The following is a 23632-nucleotide window of genomic DNA, read 5'->3' on the forward strand; positions in this document are numbered from 1 at the left end:
GCTCTGGGCAGGAAGAACTCTTTCTCTTACCATCTAGAGCTTGGCCTGAAGGAGCACTACCAAGATAGACAGGAGATCATAGAGTAGATATGAACCACATGAATAAAGTCTAAGCTTGTTCACCAAAACTCTCCAGTGCTCTGTTGTGCTTAAAAACTGCTTCCCTATGAGATAGCAGCCGGAGGATTCTGGGGACCTTAAAACAGAGATAAGATGATATTATATTTACCAGTTTCTCTCTGATAGGCCTAGGAATAAGGACCAATTAGCATTAGTTAGGTGAGAATGGGCCTAACAATGTGACAAATAACATGAATCAACATGAGGAGTTATACATGTCCATAAGTCCTAGAAACAGTCCAAAACCAATCTATTGTTCATTACTTCATGTGTGTAGGGAATCTAATGATTCCTGCAAGTTTTGAAGTCCTGCAATAGTCTCATGATATGTTAAGGAATCCAATGATTTCTACAGATTTTGAAGTCCTGTATCAGTCTTATCATGTCTCAGAGAATCCAATAATTCCTACTGGTTCTGAAGTTCTGTAACAGTCTTATAAACAATTTTTCATCTCGGGGAATCCAATGATTCCTACTGGTGTGGAAGTTCTGAAACAGTCTTATCTTATCTTAGAAAATCTAATGATTCCTGATGGCTTTAAAGTTCTGCAACAATCTTATCATGTCTCAGAGAATCCAATGATTTCCTGTGGATTTTTGAAGTTCTGTAACAGTCTTATATCAGCCATGTTCTTTCAGTGTCAGATGTTTCTTAGGTCTTCTCCTTTGTTTTGAGGTTTTTCTCTTTTTCTGTCTCTCTCCAGGTGCTCATTGGCACCCATCTGTTTCCTTCTTCATCTGTAGAAATACAAGTAAACCTTTTCTCCCAAGCAGTTAAGGGATCTAGTCCCTCCTATTCACCACTTTCTCTCCACATCACCTGGCAATTACATTGAAGCTGCTCGCACTGTACACTGCCCTTCTGTTAGGTTAAAAAAAAAAAAAAACACCTGTTCTCTCCAATTATAATCCCTTTCTGTCATCTGATTGCTTTTTGGCTGATAGATCACATCATAGTCCTGAACTTCTAAAGACTCTTTGGGTGTAACCTCAACTGCCATCATTCCCCACCTGTTTTTTGTTTGATGTCTTGGAGCTGGGCCCTGCCTCTCATTTCCTTGAATCAATCTACATTATGGGGCCCAGTGGAAACCTTGGTTGCATTTTGGACATAGTGTTTTAGGTCTTATTCTCTTACCCTGTCCTCTAACTCTCTGCCTACATTGAGCTCTTAGATGTCCTATTTTTCCACAGTGAAAGCATTGACAAGTTTCTCTGGAAGTCCCTTGCCAAGAGGGACCCTGTCTTTCCACGTTCGTCATTGTCTGGGTATAAAAAATATTTGTGCCCACTGTGGCCAGAATCTTATGATCTCCTCTAAAACAGCATCCTTGTGTAGTCCCAGAATAATTCTTCTACAAACCTCATTAGCATTTTCCTTAGACAGTTATCTTATCATAATTCTTGTAGCTGCATTTTCTCCAATGGTTCTTGTGACTGCTGTCTGCAGACGTCCCACAAAATCAGCAAAAGGTTCATTGGGACTTTGCCGACTTTGCTCTATTTTCATGAAGGTTTCACCTCTATCTTTTCTTGGGAAAGAGCCCCAAGCTTTTATAGCAGCAGCAGCAGTTTGCTCATATGCTGCTGTGGGGTAATTAATCTGTGCTAAAGCATCTGCATACTGACCTTCACCTATTAGTTGGTCAAAGGTGACTGGAGTGTTAACTCCAGTTTGTCTTTTTCATTGGGCTTTTTATCCTGCATAGTTCACTATATTCAGAAAGCCACAACAAGTTCTGTCCAGGTTCTAAACATGTCCTTGCTATGGATTACAGATTTCCAATCACTCGTGGTTAAGACTTCATAAGCCAAATTCTCTAGTAACATTTTAACATAAGACAATGTGGCCCCATAAAGAGTGCAACCCTTTTTCAAATCCTTAATTTTTTACAGATCAAAAGGAGTATCAAGCTCTTCAATAACAGGGTATGCATTTATCAAATCAGATATATCCTGTCCTTCTTTTTAGCTTTAACTAGTGCCTTTTGTAATCTTGTCATAGGCTTCTTCATAGGTAGTGCTAATTATGTCACTGCCCCTTCCTCTCCTCCTTCTCCCTCTATCCATGAAGGATTAATTTAATGAGGTAGGTAGGTCAGGGGATGGGGAATACCCTAATGGCTCCTGATGTGAAGCACCACACTCCTTAATTTCATCAGAATTGTACTTAACTCCTTTCTTGTCTAATTCTTCATCCTTTTCATCTAATTTGTCAATATCCTCCCCATCCTGCTCTTCTTTTTTCTTATAATAATGCTTATATAATTTTTAAAAACCAATTATATTGTTATATGTATAAAATGTTTCTTTAGAAATTGAGTCAGGACCATTATCATTGTAGTATTCACATAGTTGCTCTCCTACTAATTTCTACTCATCTGGATCAAATTATTTTTCTTTTGAGAACCAAGGAGATGTGTACTGTATTGTTACTGAAAGTTCAATGATCTGCTCCCAAGTTAAAATCAAACCTTGGCTTTTCATAAGTCTGACAATGCGCTCTATATATTTTCCATGAATTGAAAAAGGTTCCTTTCTAAACATTTGTCCCATTTCAGCTGAAATACTAGTTTAGCCCTTTACAAAGTATCCTTGTCTATTTTTGTACTCACCCTAATTTCTGGGTCACAGATAAAGGTTCTTGGTCCCACATTCAGACGCCAAAATGTAATGTTCTTTGTTTGGTTTTCTTGGAGTCCAATTTCCTTATTATCTCTTTGCCTGAATTGAATCTCGCTGAGCTGTCCAAGCTTATATTCTCTCTGATCATAAGTATGAATCTTGTATAATTATATTAAGTACTAAGTACATGTACTGAACTAGAGAGCTGTTAAGCACAATGCTAAACTAGATAGCCATTGTCTTTATCAATTCCACTGATTTAGCATCTTGTAAGAATCCTTTGTTTCAAGTTCAGAGTTCTGGCCCATAACAGAGGAATGATTGTTAGAGCTCAGATGATGGGGAAGAACTTCAATTGAAAATACTGTGGAGAGAGAGAGATGAACTTCCCCACAGTACTTAGAGTACTTTGTCAAGACATATCGTAACAGTTTATTTCGATGAGACAAATACAATTTTTCTAATAGATGATTCCCCTAACATTTGATCTATTAGAAAAATTTGGCAAGAAATACAAGGTGAAGAAAAATGCAAGAAATTCTACTACTATTAAAGCAGTATATGTGGTGACATTTTATCATATCTTTTGATTATTAATAACATATGAGACATAAGATGAAAGGATGAATGCTTTCCAAAGGTGTTTGTCTCTGTTTTGGTGTTTGTTACTGTCATAACATTCTTTCATGTGACTATTAATAATAATTTTAAGAATCATTTGTTCATAACCTTTGCTTTAATCATTTATTTATTGGGAAATGACTTTCAGTCACATAACAATACACACATACATTCAAAATAAATACATGTAAGCATATGTGTTAATCGTTTATATAGTCTGGATACCAAACAATATTAGATTTTTTTTTCCAATTTGTTCCCTTCTTACTATAGATGCATTAATTTTGTTTGCACAGAAGCTTTTTAGTTTCATGTAATAAAACATCACATTTTTCTCTCAACACCATTTAATCAGTAAATATTGGCATTGTGCCAATAAGCTCTAGGGATACAAAAAAATGGAAAAAGAAAGTCCCTGTCCTCAAGGGGGACAATCTAATTGGGGGAAAGGGGAAGAGAAGAACAACATGCAAACAAATTGTATGTTTGTAGTGTGTATGCACTCAAATTGAGCTATATACAGAATAAATAGGAAATAATTAATTGGGGAAAGGCACTGGAATTGAGGGATTGAGGAAAGCTTCCAGTAAAAGATGGGATTTTAAGGAAGCTAGGGAGTTCATTAGTTGTAGTGGAATAGAAAGAACATTCTAGGGATGAAGAACAGCTAGAAAGAATGCCCAGAGCTGAGGGATGGCATATCTTGTTTGTGGAATAGTCAGAAAGCCACTGTCACTATACCAAAGGGTATATGCAATGGAGTAAGAGATAAGAAGAAGTAAGAGGGGACTTTGAATGTCAAAACAGTGCATTTTTATTAGATACTGAAGGTAATAGGAAGTCACTGAAGTTTATTGAGTAGAAGGTCAACATGATTAGATCTGTATCTTAGGAAAGCCACTTTAAGCAGTTGAATATAAGATGTACTGGAGTAGGGTGAGCCTCAAGGCAGGCAATAAGCCAATGCTAATCATCTTATGTAATGAGTTAAAATAATTGAAATGGGGATTTGAAATCTTTATACCTTTTACAGTATACAAGACATAAAGGGCAAGCTATTCCCAAATATTTTCGTCTTGAACAGCTGCAAGAGGAATTTAATTTTGTTTCTGAAGAGGAAATTAAAAAAAGCAAACGTTTCCAACTACTACAACTTAGAAATGCAGGCCAATTAGATGTCTTTGTTCTTCAGCAAATGCCTCTCTATGACAGAGAGATACCAGATTTAGTCTTCCAGGTATTTAATATTCTATGTATTTATGGTTCATTGATAGCAAATCAAATGATTTTTTTTTTTACTCTACAATAAAATACACCTTTTTATAGCTTTTATAAACACTTCACCCTGAACTACATTAATTGAGCAGATTCTCCAATGGAAGATCTATTCTTATGGCTTATATGTAATGGTAGGTTTTGTAAATCTTGGCATTGAGATGAAAAACTAGAAAAGTTTCGAGTTATCAACTTTAGATACCCTATATATGTTAAATAAGGATTATCAAGTTAGTTACATGCTAATAATTTTTGTCATAGTATCTCTTAAAGATCATTGAATAATCAATCATAAGGGATTGTGACATCACTGCAAAATAAGTGGAAAGTAAATACATATCTGGGAAATCCTAGATTCTTGAAGTATTGGGCTGGCATTTCACATTAGAGCTTCAAAAATTGTTTGTCCCTATTTGGGGTTTATTTCTTTAATAAATATGAAAAATGAACTGCCATACATATTAAAAATTGCTGCCATACATATTAAGCCCAGCTTTGGGGTTATGGGACTCAATTTATTTAAAATCATTTATATTAATACATGTTCCTCAATTAAAGCACAAGTATGTTTCAGTTTTCCTAAAACTATGGAAAGAATTAAATTAAATTCTGTAAGGAGAGGGAATTCTAGAGTAGATATAGAACTAAATGACCTCTAAGGTCCCTTCCAATTGAGATTAAATTGATTCTTGGTCCTGATTGGCTAAAAGCTAGTTCAGGAGAAAAAAGGATACTTTTTCTAAGCCTATTTATCTTAAGAATTCCCTGATATAGACCAAAGACATTAATTTTGTTTTTCTTATAAGCATTACTTGATAAAGGCAGGCTTATCTCTGCAAGACCATGAAACATTAAACTAATAATGAATAATAAATACTGATCAAGGATTTTAGGAATTTTTTTATAAATTTTCAGTCAGTAAAACCAAAGAAATTCTTTCAAGTTATTTTTATACTGGGATCCCAAAAATTCTAAGAATTTTTACTATTTTGCTGTTTTCAAAGTTCCTATCATTCCAAAGTTCCTATCCTTTTTTAATGAAATATATACCAAAGAAACTAGAAATAAGGTGTTAGAAAGAAAATTACCAGAAGGGAATGCTTCTTTTCATGCTAGTGCCCCTTCTCAAATATTAAGGGAGAAAATGAGTTGATTAATATTTCATTAATGCATATCCTATTTAAAATTGGTATCATGTTCAATAAGTAAAACTAACAATTCTGTATTTAGGAATATGAAAGCCAGATAGAGGAGGACATAAAAATTTCAGATGAAAATTCTATTACTTCACAAAGGATCCATTCTATCAACTTTATGAAAAAGGTATTAGCAATGTATTCTTCTTTATTCACATTTTTATATTTTTTCCCAGTTTTTATTATTTATATTTTATTTTTTCCAGTTATTTGTAGAAATAGTTTTAACATTTATTTTTTAAAATTTTAAGTTCCAAATTCTCTCTCTTTCCTCCTTAAGAAAGCAAGCAATTTGATAAGTTATACATGTCATATGTTTTGCAGTCATGCAAAACATATTTCCATATTAGCTATGTTGTAAAAGAAAAAAACAGACCAGAAAAACCCATTAAAAATAAAGTAAAAAATTATGCTTCAATATACATTTATACTCCCATCAGTTCTTTCTCTAGAAATAGCATTTTTATCACGTCTTTCATAATTATTTTGAATAAAGATTGTATTGCTGAGAATAGCTAAGTCATTCACAGTTGATCATAATACTATAAGCAATGTATTCTTAAAACATATTTATACTTTTATATCTAATCAAAGGAAATTGAACTTTTTATAAAATTGTATAATTCTTACTACACACACACACACACAGAGAAAATTCCCAAGTATAACCTAGGATTATTCTGAGTCCAATTTACATAACTTCTCTGCATGGGTAAACATGAGGAAGAAATAAGATTGTTTTGTGGCCCACAGAAATCTTAAATTAGACATTACAAATAGATAGTCATGGGTTCCTTCTTGCCACACCCTATTAGAACACACAGAAATTATTTGTGCAATCACATTTAGCTAAGGGAAGTATAGACCTTCATCCTGTCTACTCCTGAGGAGAAAACCAGAAGAAGTTGAGTATAATCTGTCATATTAAACAGGTTTACTTCTATTTTAGCTCTTAAATGTATAAGAACAGTTAGTTGAAGAAACCATTCTCTAAAGAACCCAGCTCCTTGTTAGTTTAATTAAGCCTTTGCTCTCATCATCTCCTGTTTGAGCTTCTTAAAATAGACTTATATTAGTCATCCTATCTTTTTATTTCTCCTTTACTATCCTTATGCTACACAACTGTTAGTGAATTTTCTTGAAGAATAGATCTAACTGCCACTTATCTCCCCCTTCCCTATAAAAGCGATTGATTGTGTACCTCCTTTGTGTAAGATAATTTTTCCCATTCTACTTCTCCCTTCCCCTTTTTCCAAGCTCATCCATTCATTTTTTTGAGATCATCCCAACAATCAACAATACCCTTTGTCTATGTAGACTGCTTCTAACTGCCCTAATGATAATAAAGTTCTTAGGAGCTACTTGACATTATCTTCTCATATAGGAATATAAATTTTAACTTTGAGTTATTTATAATTTCTCTATCATGTTTACTTTTTTATGCTTCTCTCAAGTCTTGTATTTGAATGTCAACTTTCCTATTCAGCTTTTCATCAGAAATACTTGAAAATCTCTTTTCATTAAATATTCATTTTCCCCCCTGAAGGGTTATACTCAGTTTTGCTGGGTAATTCCTATCTCCTTTGCCCACTGGAATATCATATTCCAAGTCCTCTAATCTTTTACATTCAAGCTGCTAAACCTTATGTGATCTGATTGTGGCTCCACAGTATTTGATTGCTTCTTTTTGGCTGCTTGCAATATTTTCTCCTTGACCTAGGAGCTCTGAAATTTATAATATTCCTAGCAGTCTTTGTTTGAGGTTATCTTTCAGGAAATGATCAACGGAGTCTTTCAATTTCTATTTTACCTTATGTAACTAAGATTTAGAGGCACTTTCCTTTATAATTTTTTGAAATAGGATGTCTAGGTTCTTTTTTTGATCATGGCTTTCATGTAGTACAACATTTCTTAAATTACCTCTCCTCAATCTATTCTCCAAATCAGTTGTTTTTCCAATGAACTATTTTAACATTCTCTTCTATTTTTATTCTTTTGATTTTGTTTTATTGTTTTTTAATTTCTCATGTAGTCATGAGTTTTCACTTGGGTCAATTCTAATTTTTATTTTCCTCAGTGCTTTTGTACCTCTTTTTTCATTTGACCAATTAGGCTTTTATGAACTTCTTTTCCTCAGTGAATTTTTATAGTTTTTCCCATATGGACTATTTTGCTTTTTAAAGTCTTTTCTTGGTGTAATTGTTCTCCCATGTGTGCTCTCCCAACCCCCAAATCCCAGTATCAGACCTTTTCTGCTGACCTCCTAAGTTGTGTTAGGCTAGGAAAATGTATCAATGTGACTTTTTGTTGGCTTTGCCACTTTAAATTTTGCTTTAAAGTGTTATTTTGAAGTTGTTTGGAGGAGAATGTTAAGAGAATTCACCTGGGGTTGCCTTTCCTCTGCCATCTAGGCTCCTCCCAAATCTCTCTTTCCACAGGTTATCTCCCATGCCAAGAATACTCTTCCCTTTGCTGTCTCTTTGCTTCCCATGCTTCCTTCAATACAGCTAAAATCCTGTTTTCTGCAGGGTACCTTACATGGTCTTATCCTCCCCAACTTTTGTTGCCTTCCCTTTAAGATTCCTTCCATCTACACTGTTTATATGTCTATATGTATGCATTTTTATGAATAATGTATTATTGAATATATATGAATATTAATATATAATATACACAAGACAAAGATAGATCTTGAAAGAGATAATTCTACCTAGAGCTATATCTATAAATAAACTAAGTACATACTACATACATGCATATATATTATATGTGGGGGGGGGTATACATTTATAAGAGAGTGTGTATATATGTATTGAACATTAGTTTTCCCCTTAGAATATGACCTCCTTGAGGTCACAGACCACATCTTTCTCTTTCTTTTTATTCCCCAGAATTTAGCATCATGCTCTCCATGTAGTAGTAAGCACATAATAAATACTTGTTCATTGGCCATTTTTTCTCATGACTTTAAAATTGATAATTCTAGGCCATTATAAACATATAGACAGATCCAGCTAGAAATACATAAATCTCTCTGGATCTATATCTGTAAATAAATTAGGTACATACAAGGTACACACAGTTTTTATTTGCATATTTTCACCATTGACTTTCTCACATTGTTTCTTCTCATGCCTTTGGAAGTGATAGTTCCATGCCATAAAGATTCTTCAGGGAATGTCCATCAATTGGGGAATAGCTAAACAAGTTGTTCTATATAATTGTGATGGAATACTATTGAGCTATAAGAAGTGATGAATAAGAAGTTTCAGAAAAACCTAGAAAGACTTACATGAACAGATACAAAATTGAATGAGCAGAACCAGAATATTGTACACAGTAAAAGCAATACTGAATTACGATCAATTGTGAATGACTTAGCTTTTCCCAGAAATAAAATGATCCTAGACAATTAAGTACTCATAATGAAAAATACTATCCACCTCCAGAGGAAGAACTGGAGTCTAAATGCACATCAAAGCAAGACTATTTTTTCATTTTTTTGAATGTGGTTTTTTTAGTTTGTATTTCCTAGGAGAAGTTTCAAACAAAATGAAGAAGTAAAATAGGCAACAGGGAATGGTAAATATGAAATATTTTCAGGAAAGCAATAAAGTTAGCAAGAAAAAATATTTCGAAGAAGCCATTAAAGAAGCCATGATATCTAGGTGGCCCATTGGATAGAGCACCAGCCCTAAAGTCATGAGGATCCGAGTTAAAAATCTGGTCTTAGACACTTAACACTTCCCAACTGTGTGATCCTGGTCAAGTCACTTAACCCCAATTGCCTCAGCAAAAAGAAAAAAAAGAAAAATGTCATGAGATGTGAGTATACCATTGACTGACAGGCTAAATCCATGGTAGATTTTAGCAGATTAACCAGTTAGCTATAGTGAGGAGAAAGATTCTTTTAAAGGGAAGAAACTATGAAAAAGAATTACTCTATTGGGCTTAGTCCTGAAAAGAAATTAGCCTATTAGCTGTATTTTCTTTAACTACACTTCTAATATGGAAATATCTTTTGCCTGGTTGCACATAAATAACCTATATCAAATTGTTTACACTCTCAGGGAGGGAGAAAGGGAGGGAGTGAATTTGGAACTCAAATTTTTTAAATGAAAGTTTAAAAAAATTTATATGAAATTGGGAAAAAAACAATAATTTTTAAAAAGATCACTCAGAAGATTGGTATAAATAGGGATTTAAGCGTTTAACCTTATTGATAACTTCCTGTGGCTTAGTGCCTTAGAAACTAGTCCACTGCCTGAATAATGTTGTTCTTTTCCTAATTATATCTATAGACTCATAAGAGATGGATAAGTCTTCTCCCTCTCATTTCAAGGAACTTTGATTAGTTTTAGAAGCAGAAAACAAGACTCATGGAGGTTCACTGATCTGACCAAGGTCATAAAGTAGTGATGATTAGAACTCAAGGTTCCTCATAATTCCCAGCTAGTGTCTTTTTACTTTAACATAAATAAATCCCTCTAATTGTTTAGTTATTACTTTAGAGACCTGATAAGTTCATTAAAGTTCTGTGCCATGGTTTAATTTTCACATCAGTATCTTTGTGCAGCTGTGGCTAAAGGTTTCTGTATTAAAGAGCTATCTTTTCTCATAAAAGAGTAAGCCTAATTTTACAAGTTAGACAAGTGTAGGCTGAAATCTAATTTCCCTTTTTTTTTTTTTTTAACATACCATAATCCAGAATCTTCTTTAATTTTTTGTGTTTCTAGAAAACCCCAGCATGATTTAAATTGCTACTTTTTATATTTAAAAAATTAGGGAAGTCTAATCTGAGGAAAGATACTTTGAAATTTATTCCCAAATAAATTAGTGAATGAGTAGATGGTAGGGAGGGGAAAAGGGGCTCTCTATTTTGGGAGAATCTCTTAATTGATTTTCATAAAAGAGATAGGAAGGGTTAGGACTTATGACTTCATTAGTTTATAAACTTCAGTTAAAAGAACTGTTACAAATGCAGATCATTAGTAAAGATGGTTTTCAATATTCATTTTTGTAAGATTTTGAGTTCTAAATTTTTTTCTTCCTTCCCTTACCTCCCTCCTTCCCAAGACAAAGAATCCAAAATAGGTTGTACATTATTACAGTATGCTCTTTGAAAGTTGCCAATAATAGCAATAACAATAATAGCTAGTTATTTGATTTTCAAGGACATCATCTTCTTCACCCATTAGCTATAAAAAAGAAAGTTAACAGGAGTGTCAGTGAAATTATATATATATATATAGGTCTTACTTAAAATGTCAAAAATCTGTTTTAATAAAGTCTAAAACAGAAACATCTTTTTTCAGATGAGGAAATTGGTGATGAAAAAAATTGTCAAAGTTAACAAATTTACCTTATCAGATGTTGTAACTGATTATGAAGAAATTGTATCTGCAAGGTATGTAAAATAATTTAAATTTCTTGAGCCACTTTTTAGAAACACTTTTTAGAAGACTTCAATTTTATAAATGTATTTTGAATCAAAATTTAAAATGTATAGTTAATATAGGTAAATGTCAGTATTGGTGATTAAAGAATATGTTTTACATGTTACTATATTGCCACTTTATTTTATAGACATGTCTACATAATACCTCTTTCACCTAAACTGTATTTTTCAGGCTAAAACATGTCTTTTATTATTTCCAATCTATCTGAAAGATTTTTTTAACATAGGGAAAATAATTTGGGGCTTAAAACAATCCTGACTTTGTAGTGCTATTTTAATGCCATTACATAAGCCTGTATATACCTTGTGAATTCTATGTCAAATATAAAATATCACTACATGAATAAGAGTGCTCAGACTCACAGTATGTCCCTTTGGCTATTATTAACCATGTTTTCCACTTGTCTTGACAATGGACTTAGAAGTATGACTAGGGGCTAAAAACAGGAATGTGGTTGTCAAGGGTCCTGGGAAACCCCCTTTTTGGTCTGGCAAGTCATCAATACTATTTATCAAAGTTGTCTGCATACCTTTTGGGCTAGTATTTTTAATCTGTTTTGCTAATGTTGAGATGATTTAATTAGGATGTTGAAGTATATTGCTATTTCTAATTTTCTGTAGCTGCACAAATGGTAACAATTTCTACTTCAATAGCTTCATAAATAACTTCATAGCACATTGAATCATAATTTAAAAATGGAAGGGAGTTTATTTTATGCCCTCCTTCATTTTTCTGAATCCAGGGAAGTTTGTCACTTGCCCACAATCACACATAAAAGTAACAAAGGAGGGATTTAGGTTTTGATTAAAATCTAGCATTCTAATCTAACTAGGCTAATTTTATCACATTGTGGTAATGTGGTGTTTTACTTAGATCACATTGCCCTTTCTACTTTGTATCAAAGAAAACATAACCAAAGAAACATGGAATAGCTTCATGTAAAATTGTTCTTTCAACATATTGGGAGAAACAAGAGTCACATTATAAAGACTTATTCACCAAGGGATATCATCATTGGGTTGAGAATAATCTGTAATTGTTTTTTTCAGAGTAGGGAGAATTGGGCTCAAAATAGGATTTCCATTTATAAGGAATAACAAAGTAAAACTGAGTTTAGTTTTTAATATATAGCTTATGTTGCATATATAGCTGATTGTTGTGAATTCCTCAGCCAGCTGAAACACGCCATTTGCAAGCTTGTAGAACGACGACGAAATTTAAAGCCTCGAAGAAGGGAAAGGAAGAAAATAGCAGCACAAACAATTGGTGATGGGGACATTCACCTTCTGGTCAGAATCATGAGAGCTTATAACATCCCCTCCAGGAAGCCCACTGTGAGCAGGTGAGCCTGTGCAAGTCTGCTGGAGGTGGTGAGAGTGTGAAGGCTCCACATTGATTTGGCGCTATGGGTAACCAGCATTCAATAATTCCAAACCTATTATGGGGGAAATAAGAAAAAATTAAAGAAAAAAAACTCTTTTGATTTAGTCACAAAAATGTAAATGGCCCATTCTTATTCTTGTGCTACCCACAGTCTTGAGTGGAAAACACAAGGCAGATTACTGTGACATCAAATGTATGGTCAACATCCTAGAGAGGTATAAAGCTGCATGCTCTGTGTAAGGTTAAAAAGAGGAAAAAAAGGCTGTTTTCAGCTTGGGGAATCGGGGAAGCCTCACAAGAGAGCAGGAATTTAATTTCAGCACTTAAGGATCTTAGAATAAAACAGGCAAAGAGAGTAAAGGATCTCACTGAAGACATAAAAGCAAAGTATTGGTGTAAAGGTGGGAGTGCAGAAGGAAGGGGAGTGGGCAAAGATTAATCTAGCTTGACAGGAGTGTTGAGTACATGACAATGAGTTGTATGAAAGAAATCTGAAGGAGTAGCATGTCAGCAGATTATGAAGGCCTTGAAAGTCAGCCAAAGAAGTTCAGATTTTACTTTGTAGGCAATAAAGCGCTGGTAACAATTGCTGAGCATAGAAGTGAAGTGACCAAATCTATGTATAAGCAAATTTAGGCTGGTGGTAATCACTAAGACAATGAGAGAGAGAGAGAGAGAGAGAGAGAGAGAGAGAGAGAGAGAGAGAGAGAGAGAGAGAGAGAGAGAGAGACATATAAAAGGTTCAAGTACAAATTAGGTATGTAGCGCATATATAAGAATCTCTTAAATACAGTAAAAAGAAACTCTCCTATTTAAATTAGCTTAGCTACAGGCAGCCTTTGTGTGTGAGTGGAAATGCTGGCAATTAGAATATACAAATGACCCCACCTTGCATTGAATGGTTCAGCAGTCTTCCTCCTTGAAGTGTTAGTACTTAGGAGATATACTAATGTAACAAGCAAACTATTTTTATTGTAAGTACAAGGTCATCTATACAAGCTTCTTTGCTAATCTTTGCCCTGAGTAATAAAATTTTCTAAGTATCTTTAATTATTAGAAGTAAAATTCAAATTGCTGGGGAAAATATACAATAGAATCTATAATCTATTTTCCTAAATGTACCAGCCTTCTCATATCTCTTCCCATGTTCCACTTTACTTTGCTATGGCCTTAGGTGATTTTTGCTAATTCAGAATTTTTGGATATGATATCTAGCTAAATATTATATGAAAAGGCATGGAATGCCAGTGTAGTTGAGTGCTACAATATAAGAATGGAGTTCTAATGGCAAAATAGGCATGGAAGCTGGAATATCTATAAAAATTGAGGGCAGGTAAGAAAATTGAACTTGGAATGTAAGATCTAAGAACCAGGGTAAGCTGGGTGTGGTTAAAAAAAGAGATGGAAAGAAAGATGGAAAGAAACCAACATCTTGGTTGTCAGGGGGTGAAAATGGATGAATTTAATTCATATACTACTGTGGGTAAAAATCCCTTAGAAGAAATGGAATATCTTCACAGTAATGCAAATCTATGCTCTAATAACTGATGCCAAAGAGGGCAAAATTAATCAGTACTATGAAGACCTATAATATCTTCTAGAAATAATAACCAAAAAGTGTCACATTCATCATAAGGGATTGGAAATTTAAAAAATAACTGGAATAGCAAGCCATTTTAGCCTTAGAGTACAAAATGAAGCAGGCAGAAACTAATAAAGAGTTTTTTATAAAGAAAACTTTCTGGTCATAATTTTTTTTCCAATTCAAAAGGCTATTCTATACATGGATATCACCATATGGTCAATATGAAAATCAGACTAAATATATAGTTTTCAACCGAAAGTAGAGAAACTTGATATACAGTCAGTTAATACAAAATCTGGAACTTACTATGGCTCAGGTCGTGAGCTTCTTATTGTAAAAGTCAGGCTTACAATGAAGAAAGTAGGGAAAAATCACCAGAAGACAAAATATTGCCTAAATAACATTCCTTATGAAAAAGAAGTAGAAGTGATAGATTTAAGGGAGTAATTCTTGTAGATAACAGTGGCTGAAGAGCTGTAGATAGAGGTTTACAATAATGTACAGAAGGCAGCAACAAAAAAACTTTCCAAAGAAAAAGAATAGCAAAAAATTAAACTGACTACCTGATGCAGTTTTATAAATAGCTGGGCAAAGAAAGCAAAGGAGAAAGAGAAAGATATACCCAATTGAATGCATAATTCCAAAGGACAGCAAGAAGAAATAAAAAGGCTTTCTTAAATGAGCAATGCAAAAAAAAAAAAAAAAAAAAAAAAAGGAAACAATAGAATGGGAAAGATGAGATCTCTGAGGAAATTAGAGATATTAAGGAAACATTTCATGTAAAAATGGGCATGATAAAAAGACAAAAATGGTAGAGACTTAACAGAAGTAGAAGAAATAGAGAAAAGGTGGCAAGAATACACCAAAGAACTATATAAGAAAGCTAACATCATTGATAACCGTGATACTAATGATCTAGAACTAGACATCTTCGAGAATGAAGAAGACCTTAGAAAGCATTGCTAATAATACCAGTGTAGGTAATGTAATTCCAGTTGAATAATTTAAAATCCTAAGGATGATGCTATTAAAAGTGCTACACTCAATATGGCAACAAATTTGGAAAACGACAGTAGCCACTGGATGGCCAAAAGTCAGTTTATGTCTCAAGCCTAAAGAAAAACAATGCCAAAGAATATTCAGACTCTCAAATAATTGTACTCATTTCACATACCAAAAAGGCTGAGCTTAAGATTCTGCAAAATAGACTTCTTGTAAATGTGAACTAAGAATTAAAAGGATCTAGAGACAAAATCGCCAACATTTGTTGGGATTATGGAAAACCAAACAAGGGAGTTCCAGAAAATACCTACTTCTGCTTCATTAACTACACTAATGCTTTTGATTGTGTGTATCATAACAAAAATATTGGCAAGTCGTCAGAGAGATGAGAGATGAGATAATTACCAGAGTAATCTGTATGCAGGTCAAGATGCAACAGTTAGAATTGAACATGGAACAACTGATTGGTTTAATATTGGAAAAGGTGTATGAAAAAGCCTGTATATTGTTACCTTAGGTTGTAGGAGTATTGAGGCAAGACTTAAGTGGGTGCAAATGGATGAATTTAAATTCATATACTACTGTAGGCAAAAATACCTTAGAAGAAATGGAGTACCTCTGATATGAAGGTTGCTGTGCTATTTTTAGAGTTGCTTTCCATCTTTGGTTTGCACCTGATTCACCCAGCTGTGACTCCGAGAATCTGTAGCATGTGCAGCATCCACAACCTGGTATACGTTGGCAAAGAGGCTAAATCAGGTTGAAGGTAACTGAGGGGTCTCAAAACTGTCAGCAAGTTAGAGGGTCGTCTACTTTAAGCATGTGAAGACTTAATCTGGCAGAATGAGAGGATGAGAACAGTTTGTTCCCATAGCCATTAAGAATCCATGAAGCTAAAGCAAGTGCCATATATGGAACATTTAGAACTTGCTTAGAGCTAGGTGGCGCAGTGGATAGAGCACCAGCATTGAATTCAGGAGGACCCAAGTTCAAATCTGGTTTCAGATACTTAACACTTCCTAGCTGTGTGACCCTGGCTGGGCAAGTCACTTAACCTCAGCCTCAGAAAAAAAAAAAAAAAAAAAAAAAACCTAACTTGCTTAGACATTAAAGATACCAAGGCCATCCACTGCATCCTAAGCCATTGCCAATCATTATGACTTTTTTTCTTGCCACTGGATTTTGATAACTTTGGAAGAGAGAGACTGAAAACTTCACTCAACTGCTTCACTAAAATCCATTTATGCATATCAAAAAGACATCACCTATACTATTTTATGAGTTTTACCTAACTCAAAGTCCTTTAGCAACAAGCAAGTGATGGAACAGCAGGTGTGCCTACACTGGGAATTGTAGTCACAATCTGTGTATCTGTAGCTCAGGCCACAGGGTTGTTTGCTCCTTGAACTGAAGCAGCAGTGGAATTCAACACTCCTCTAGATGTCTGATCAGCTTTTTTAAAGGGATGCAGTACTCATTTCCTGACATGAAGAAATTCTAGAAAAAGTACTTTAAAAATTGTTTGCTTTACCCAGCCCTGGCATGCTTTCCTTGATAGATAGGGGAATTCTACTCTGTGGTCAAAACACTCAAAAAATGTACAAAAACTTTTGCAAAGCTGATTCTACTCAACATCAGCACAAGGATCATTCATATGCTTACAGACAACATGAAGCCAAGTGGACTTGAAGGGGAAACAGCTTGTTCTGAGGTATCTCATCCAAACAGCAACTTTGAGCAAAACAAGACTGGCAAATGAAGCCAAATTTACTAGAATCGGAGCTGGATATATTTTTATGAAGTGGCCAAAATGATAAGGGGTACCATGAAACTGGCAGAAGATTTACAATCCTAATTGATCAACAGGCTTGTATGCTACCATCATCAGTGCATGTGACTACTTCATGGCAGACCTTGATGAGGTCAAGAAATTTTATAAAGATCCAAAGAACTTCATCATCAGTGTGCCAAAAGAGGACAAGCTTGTCATTCTGGGTGAATTTAATGCAAGAGTAGGCACAAACTATCAGACAGAATCCTTGGAAGGAATGGAGTCAGAAACAATCACACCAGTGTTCACTAACTACTAAAAACTTGTTTATCTCTTGACCACCTCTTCACAAACACTATCTTCTGTTTACCTAAACACAATAAAACTTTTTAAGTGCCCCCTCATAGCAAACATTAGCATTTAGTAGATTGTCATTGTAAGGAGAAGAGACAGGCTATAAAAGTGAAAAAGGTGATATGTGGTGCAGAGTATTAGACTGAAAACCAAACTGAAGATCTACAGAGCTGCAGTGATAACCTCATTGTTGTACACCTGTGGAACCTGGACAGTATAACGGCACCCTGCCAGGAAATGAAATGTTTCCATTTAAATTGTCTTAGAAAGATTCCAAAGACCATCCAGCAAGATAAGATACTAGACACTAGGATCCTTTTTGAGATGAATTGTCAAGGATTCAAATTCTACTGAAATGTAAAACAACTCCAATGGCTGGCCATGTTGTTTGAATATCAAATGTACATTATATTTTACGGAGAACTTGCACAAGGCAAGTGCTCACATGGAACACTTCCTCTGAAGAACTTCGGAATCAAAGACCACAGGACCACCCAACATGACATGCCCAAATCAAAAAAAGGCTTTATGCTCTATAAGGGAAGCAGAATTTCAATAGCTCAAAAGAAACATGAGAGGCACAGATTTAGAGATCTCTGCTCTAAATGTTCATATGGATCATGTGTCTAACCTGTGGTAAAGCCTTCCAAGCTCCTGTTGGTCTGATCAGCCACAGTTGGATGCATGGTATCTTGACCCCCAACATGTTGATGTTATTTGGTCCTTCTTGAGAATGAAGGAAAACAACCAACCAATCAATATTATCGCCTATTTATTTAACTTGCATAAAGATATATGTATACACATACACCCATAAGGCCAGCAGAAAAATGTTGAAATTTGTGGGTTAAAAAAGAATAGCAAAGGAAAATTTTCAAATCAAGAAAATTATCACTTTTTTCCTCCTTAAAAATGGCCATTATTATTATGAGTTCATTAAACCTGAAACTCATAAAATTAACATTATTTTAAGTCTGACTTAACTATGTCAAGAGCCTTTCTGCAGACTAGCATTTGTGTATCTACTGTGAGTTTATAAAATTTGTGTTATTTATAGACTTTTTTGCACATTCTAGATCAGTAAAATATAAATAAGTATATAAGGATTGTTTTCTCCTGACATTTCAGCTATATTTTTGTGAAATCAGTGTCCTATTTTTGTCTAGTGAAATCCAATTGTGTTTTACAGGGATAGAATTAGAATTTAATTCTTCTTGTTTATATTTTTACATCTTTCTCATCTAACCCCCTCCCCTTTTAAGTACCTTATATAGCATACAGAATCAGAACAGACATGGTTAAACTACTGTCCTTAATACAACCTATCATTAATTAGGATTTAGCGCTAAAATTAACCACTGTTAACCACTATCAAACAGCTAGGAGATCTAGTCAGTCAATACTTAAAAGAAATTAATTAAGACTATTCACTAGAAGGTCAAATACTGAATCTGAAGCTTGAATATTTTGACCACCTAATGAGAAGACAGGACTCATTGGAAAAGACTGATGTTGGGAAAAATTGAAGTTGAAAGGGGAACAGCAAAGATGAGATAGTGTCATGGAAGCAAAAAACATAAGCTTGGACAAATTTGGGGAGATAATGGGAGGATGGAAGGGCCTAGTATTCCCACAGTTCAATGGGGTTTTGAAGAGTCAAAACAAAGAAAACTGAAGTTTGAGTAATTTGAGGTTGTTAAAAGCAAAACAGACTTTCAGAAGTATGGTACTAGAAAATAGATTATAAAGTCTAAACCAGCACCATAGACCTCTTCCTTATTCCTAGAAGGCTAAAGATAAGAACCACTTTGGAACAACAATAGTATCTAAGTTATTCAAGTACTGTTCTGAGTCTGCTCAAAGGTCTTAGATTTTTTTTTCTTTTAAATTGGGTTCTACAGCAACAAACTCGAATTATCCAATTCTGTTAATTTAAAATAAAAAAGCATGAATTCAGAGAAATACTCTTTAAGATCATCATCATCATTACTAGCATTTATCCAGCTAGTTTACAAAATATTTTACATATGTTAGCCCATTTGATCCTCACAACACCCTAGGAAATAGGTGCTGTAATTATACTTACTTCTAAGATAAGAAACCCGAGATTCAGAAGGGTTAAGTGACTTGGTGACACAGTATTTGAGCAGTATTTAAAAACAGATTTTCTTGATTATATGCTCTGCCCTCTATTCACTATACCTACTGGCTGCTTGATCATATGTGAATAGCTACAACTGACTCTCTAGTATATCTTTGAAAGCACAGTTAGGAACTCAACAATTGCTAAAAATTACTCGAAATATATGTATCTTTATTGTTTTTGTTTTTGTTTTTTTCCTAAAGGACCTTGGATATACCCACATATGTACTTTCTTCTATATCTCGGGTCAGACATAAAGAAGCAAGCAAGTCAGTTGCCACAGTGGAGCTCATAAATGAGATAAGTACTGGATATTTCAGGAACAAGTAATATAGAAAACATTACTATAAAAAATATTGCTTAGAACAGGGAGAAGTGAGGAAATGTTTTGCAGAGGAGATTGAGTTGATCCTTAGATGAAATGAGATGGAAATACATTCTATGTAGAAGATATATAAATATGGAAGACTGAATATTGATTTTGAGAAATAACTAGTAATACAATTTAGCCTAAACATATTATATAAAGATCAATAATATGAGGTAAAATTGCAAAATTAAGGTGGTGACTTACTTAAATGCCAGACTGAGGGGTTTATATTTTATCCTACAGGCAATAAGGAATAAGGCAATAAGTTTTTCAGTAGGAAGATATTAGTATCCTAAAAAGAGCTAATACTTTAGATCATTACCTTACAAGATTAATCTTTCAGAGGATAGAGGAAGGATTGAGGAGGTCAGCGATTAAAGGCAACAAGAGTAATTAAGGCAGTAAGAGGCCATTAAAATAGCCCTGGAAAGAAGTGATGAGAATCTGAACTATTACTGTGCTAGAATAAGTAGATAGTACAAGAGTGCAGCAGGTGCAAAGAGGTATTATGGAGAGCCAAATTAAAAAATGGCCACAAGGAGAAAAAAATTAAGTATGACTCTGGAAAAGAAACTGAGAGAGCCTAGATAACTTAGTAGTTTGCATAAGAGTTGGATTTAAGGGAGACCACCACAGCTTTCATTTTGGACACTGAATTTGATTTAATTACAGTACATCAACATAGAGATATTCAGCAGATATTCAGTGGGGCTGAACTGGAATTCAAGACAGAGCAGGGCTGGATAAAATAATTTTGAGTAATCTGTCTATAACTGCTTTCAAGAGTATAGAAAAGATCAAGAATAAAAGTGTGTGTTGAAAGATGTAGATCTAGGAAAGCTTATCTGAAGAGAAGAGATTTTGTATTATAATCAAGGAAGAGAGGATGATTTAGAGATATAGAATAATTTTTTTAAAGGGTCTGGGGAAGGAAATGTAAAAACTACAAGAAGATAAAATGAATGAGGACGGGGAAAATAATAATAGATTTACAAATTAAGAAACCTAGGGAAATCTTTGAGAGATCAACTTTAATAAAGTAATGCGTTAAAAGCCGACTTTCAAGGGGTTGGAAAATAAATGGGTAGTGAAGTATCCAGAGGACAATCTTTGCAAAATGTCTTATCAACTTGCCAGCAGTAACCAAGTAACTATTTTTCTTGCCTTGTTGCCTTTGCAATTATGTACCCAAAATAGCTTCCTTAGAAATTTTACAAAATCTAGTCAGTATTTATTATATATTTTAGGATGCCGTACGCCCTTTTGTAGAAGTTTCTTTTCAGCACACTGTTTATCAAACTGATACTGCCAATGGATCTCATCCATGTTGGAATGAAGAAATTACAATAGATTTTAAGTAAGTTAGAAATTATCTTTACTAATATTCAGCCCACTGCCCTCACTTTCATTCCTCAATCAAAACAAAATCAAAACTATATACCATTTGTTGAAAATGAAAAATATTTCAATAGGCTATGTTTAATTTTAGACTGTTAGAATTTTCTCAGGTAACTTTGGATATAATTTTTACTCTCTTACTAATATAAAGCCATAATAGAAAAAAGTACTTTTAATAAAAAATGCAATTCATAAGTTTGAACAAAATAAAACATATCCCCCTAACTGCTTATCCTTGTCCTAGATACTATTTGTGAAGTGCTTAATACAGTGACTGCTATATGATAGTTCCCTAGTCAAAGCATATTACTACCCCTTTATTTCCAACCTAAGGGACAGAAATTATAATAGAATGCAATAAATGCAACATAATGTGATAAGCATTTATTAAATGCCTTAAATGCTAATCATGTGGATCACTGAAACAGACCCAGCCTTCAAGAAACTTGCTTTCTATTCTAGACACTGGCTAGGGGAGAAGAGGCCTTTGTTTTGTTTGTTTGTTTGTTTGTTTGTTTTAATTGGAATTGGAATTGTAGAGGAGAAATTCCTTTTGGCTCTGCCTGTCTGCATCTCTTCACTCAGTTTGTCTTGAGGAGTTGCCTAAGGCATTGGGAAATTAAGTGAATTAATTACCCAGAGTAACAAAGCAAATAAGCCTTGGAGATGGACTTCAAATCCAATCTTCCTGATTTCTAACTCTCTACTTACTCTCAAGTATATATACATACACACACACACACACACACACACACACACACACACACACACAAAGACACACAGACAGACACACACACACAAGATTATTTGTGAAGGAAATAAGCTTGAATATGTGGAGAAAGAGAGATGCACCATTTAACCTGGAAGAAAAATCCTAATTCTGAGAAATGACATCGAAGAGGGTGGTCCAGGGTGTGAGATAATTGTCATGGAGGTGTAAGGATGCATGGAAAGGAGAGATGTTATTATGTTAGGAAACATAATAGCATGAGTGCTTGAAAAGAAGTAAAATAAAATAGGGCAGGAAGGAAAGATACAAGCCAAAGGTGCAAATGTCTGACATTATTTTATCCTAGAAGCAGTAAGAAATCAGTAAAGGTTTGTGTAGGAAATGGACAAATAAAACTTCCTTAAGGTCATAGTTTTGTCAGCTACATTGACTGTGGATTTGAGAGGGAAGAGTCTAGAATGAGAGAGACCAGTTAGAATAATAAAGGCAAGAAGCAAAGAAGGGACAATTGGGAGAGACATGAAGTCAAATTAACAAGACAGTGGACAGTATTGGAATGGACATGGAGCTAAGGCATTTCATTCATAAGCCCAAGAGATTTTTATCTCCAAAGTTTCAGATGAATTCCAAATAGTTATTTACCATGACCTTATATTGGTAACAGTAAGAAATTTATCCCAGAAAATTCACACAATTTTTACATAACCAAGTAGATGCTGAATCTTGAATAAGTTGAATATTAAACCATTTTGCTTTTAAAATACCCAATACACAGAAAAATCCCAAACAACATATTGTTCACAACAAAAACATTTCCAAAACGACAAAGGAAAAACTATTATTCTTAGAGTCCCTTTCAAATAATTGGAATCAATACAGTCAATTCAAACTTCCTATTTTTACATAAAAGAATCTGAAAAATTCTTGAAAACATCAATTAAACTTTTTTTGAAATAACCCTTTCAAAGTATATATCATATTTCTGATCATATTCTTTAATATTCATACCATTATGTATCTAAAGAAACAAATATTCAATCAACATCTTGTAACATCAGTCTGTCCCTTTAAATCACCATTTGTTTTCTTTTCAGTCAAAGGAAACAAGTGGCTGCCGCATCTTTCCACTGCTGTTCTCCCCAGCAAAAACACATCCCGTTTCACAGCCATCTCTTTCCAACCAGTTCCTTCTTTTTCCCAGATTTCATCTTCATTCTCCTGTCCCATCTCTCTGTCTCTCTCTCCTCCCAATGCCTACTTGTTCAAACCTTCTCCAACATTAAACACTCCCAAACCAATAACCCTTCTGACTAGATGCTCCATTTAAACTATTACTTGCTTTTGTAAATCAATATTTTCCCTTTTCTTTAAATCACCTTTCTTTAAACTTCAAGATTCACAATTAACTTTGAACCAAATTTTATAAAACTTATAGTTTACAAATCACCCAATACTTTTAAAAAGCAACATACCATTTAAGTAGGAAGATACAAAAACACCCCCCCCAAGGTAAACTACTGGCATTTTAATAACCTATATTTTAATTTGAAGTCTGCCCAAACAATAAAGCAAAAGAAAAAAGTTTTCCTCTTCAGTTGTA

General features: G+C 34.1%; 1 protein-coding gene across 3 annotated transcripts in view; it reads left to right on the forward strand.

Annotated features, from left to right (window-relative positions):
* Window positions 1-23632, forward strand: part of CC2D2B (coiled-coil and C2 domain containing 2B) — a 150127-nt gene that overhangs the window by 82321 nt on the left and 44174 nt on the right. For all 3 annotated transcript variants that reach the window (XM_074295942.1, XM_074295941.1, XM_074295944.1), the window contains 6 exons: window positions 4400-4603; window positions 5872-5964; window positions 11153-11244; window positions 12468-12638; window positions 19738-19832; window positions 21150-21261. In XM_074295942.1, the coding sequence (XP_074152043.1) occupies window positions 4400-4603; window positions 5872-5964; window positions 11153-11244; window positions 12468-12638; window positions 19738-19832; window positions 21150-21261 (767 nt within the window). The remainder of the gene's footprint in view (window positions 1-4399; window positions 4604-5871; window positions 5965-11152; window positions 11245-12467; window positions 12639-19737; window positions 19833-21149; window positions 21262-23632) is intronic.

The sequence above is a fragment of the Sminthopsis crassicaudata genome, chromosome 2 (genome assembly GCF_048593235.1).
Source record: "Sminthopsis crassicaudata isolate SCR6 chromosome 2, ASM4859323v1, whole genome shotgun sequence".
NCBI lineage: Eukaryota > Metazoa > Chordata > Mammalia > Dasyuromorphia > Dasyuridae > Sminthopsis > Sminthopsis crassicaudata.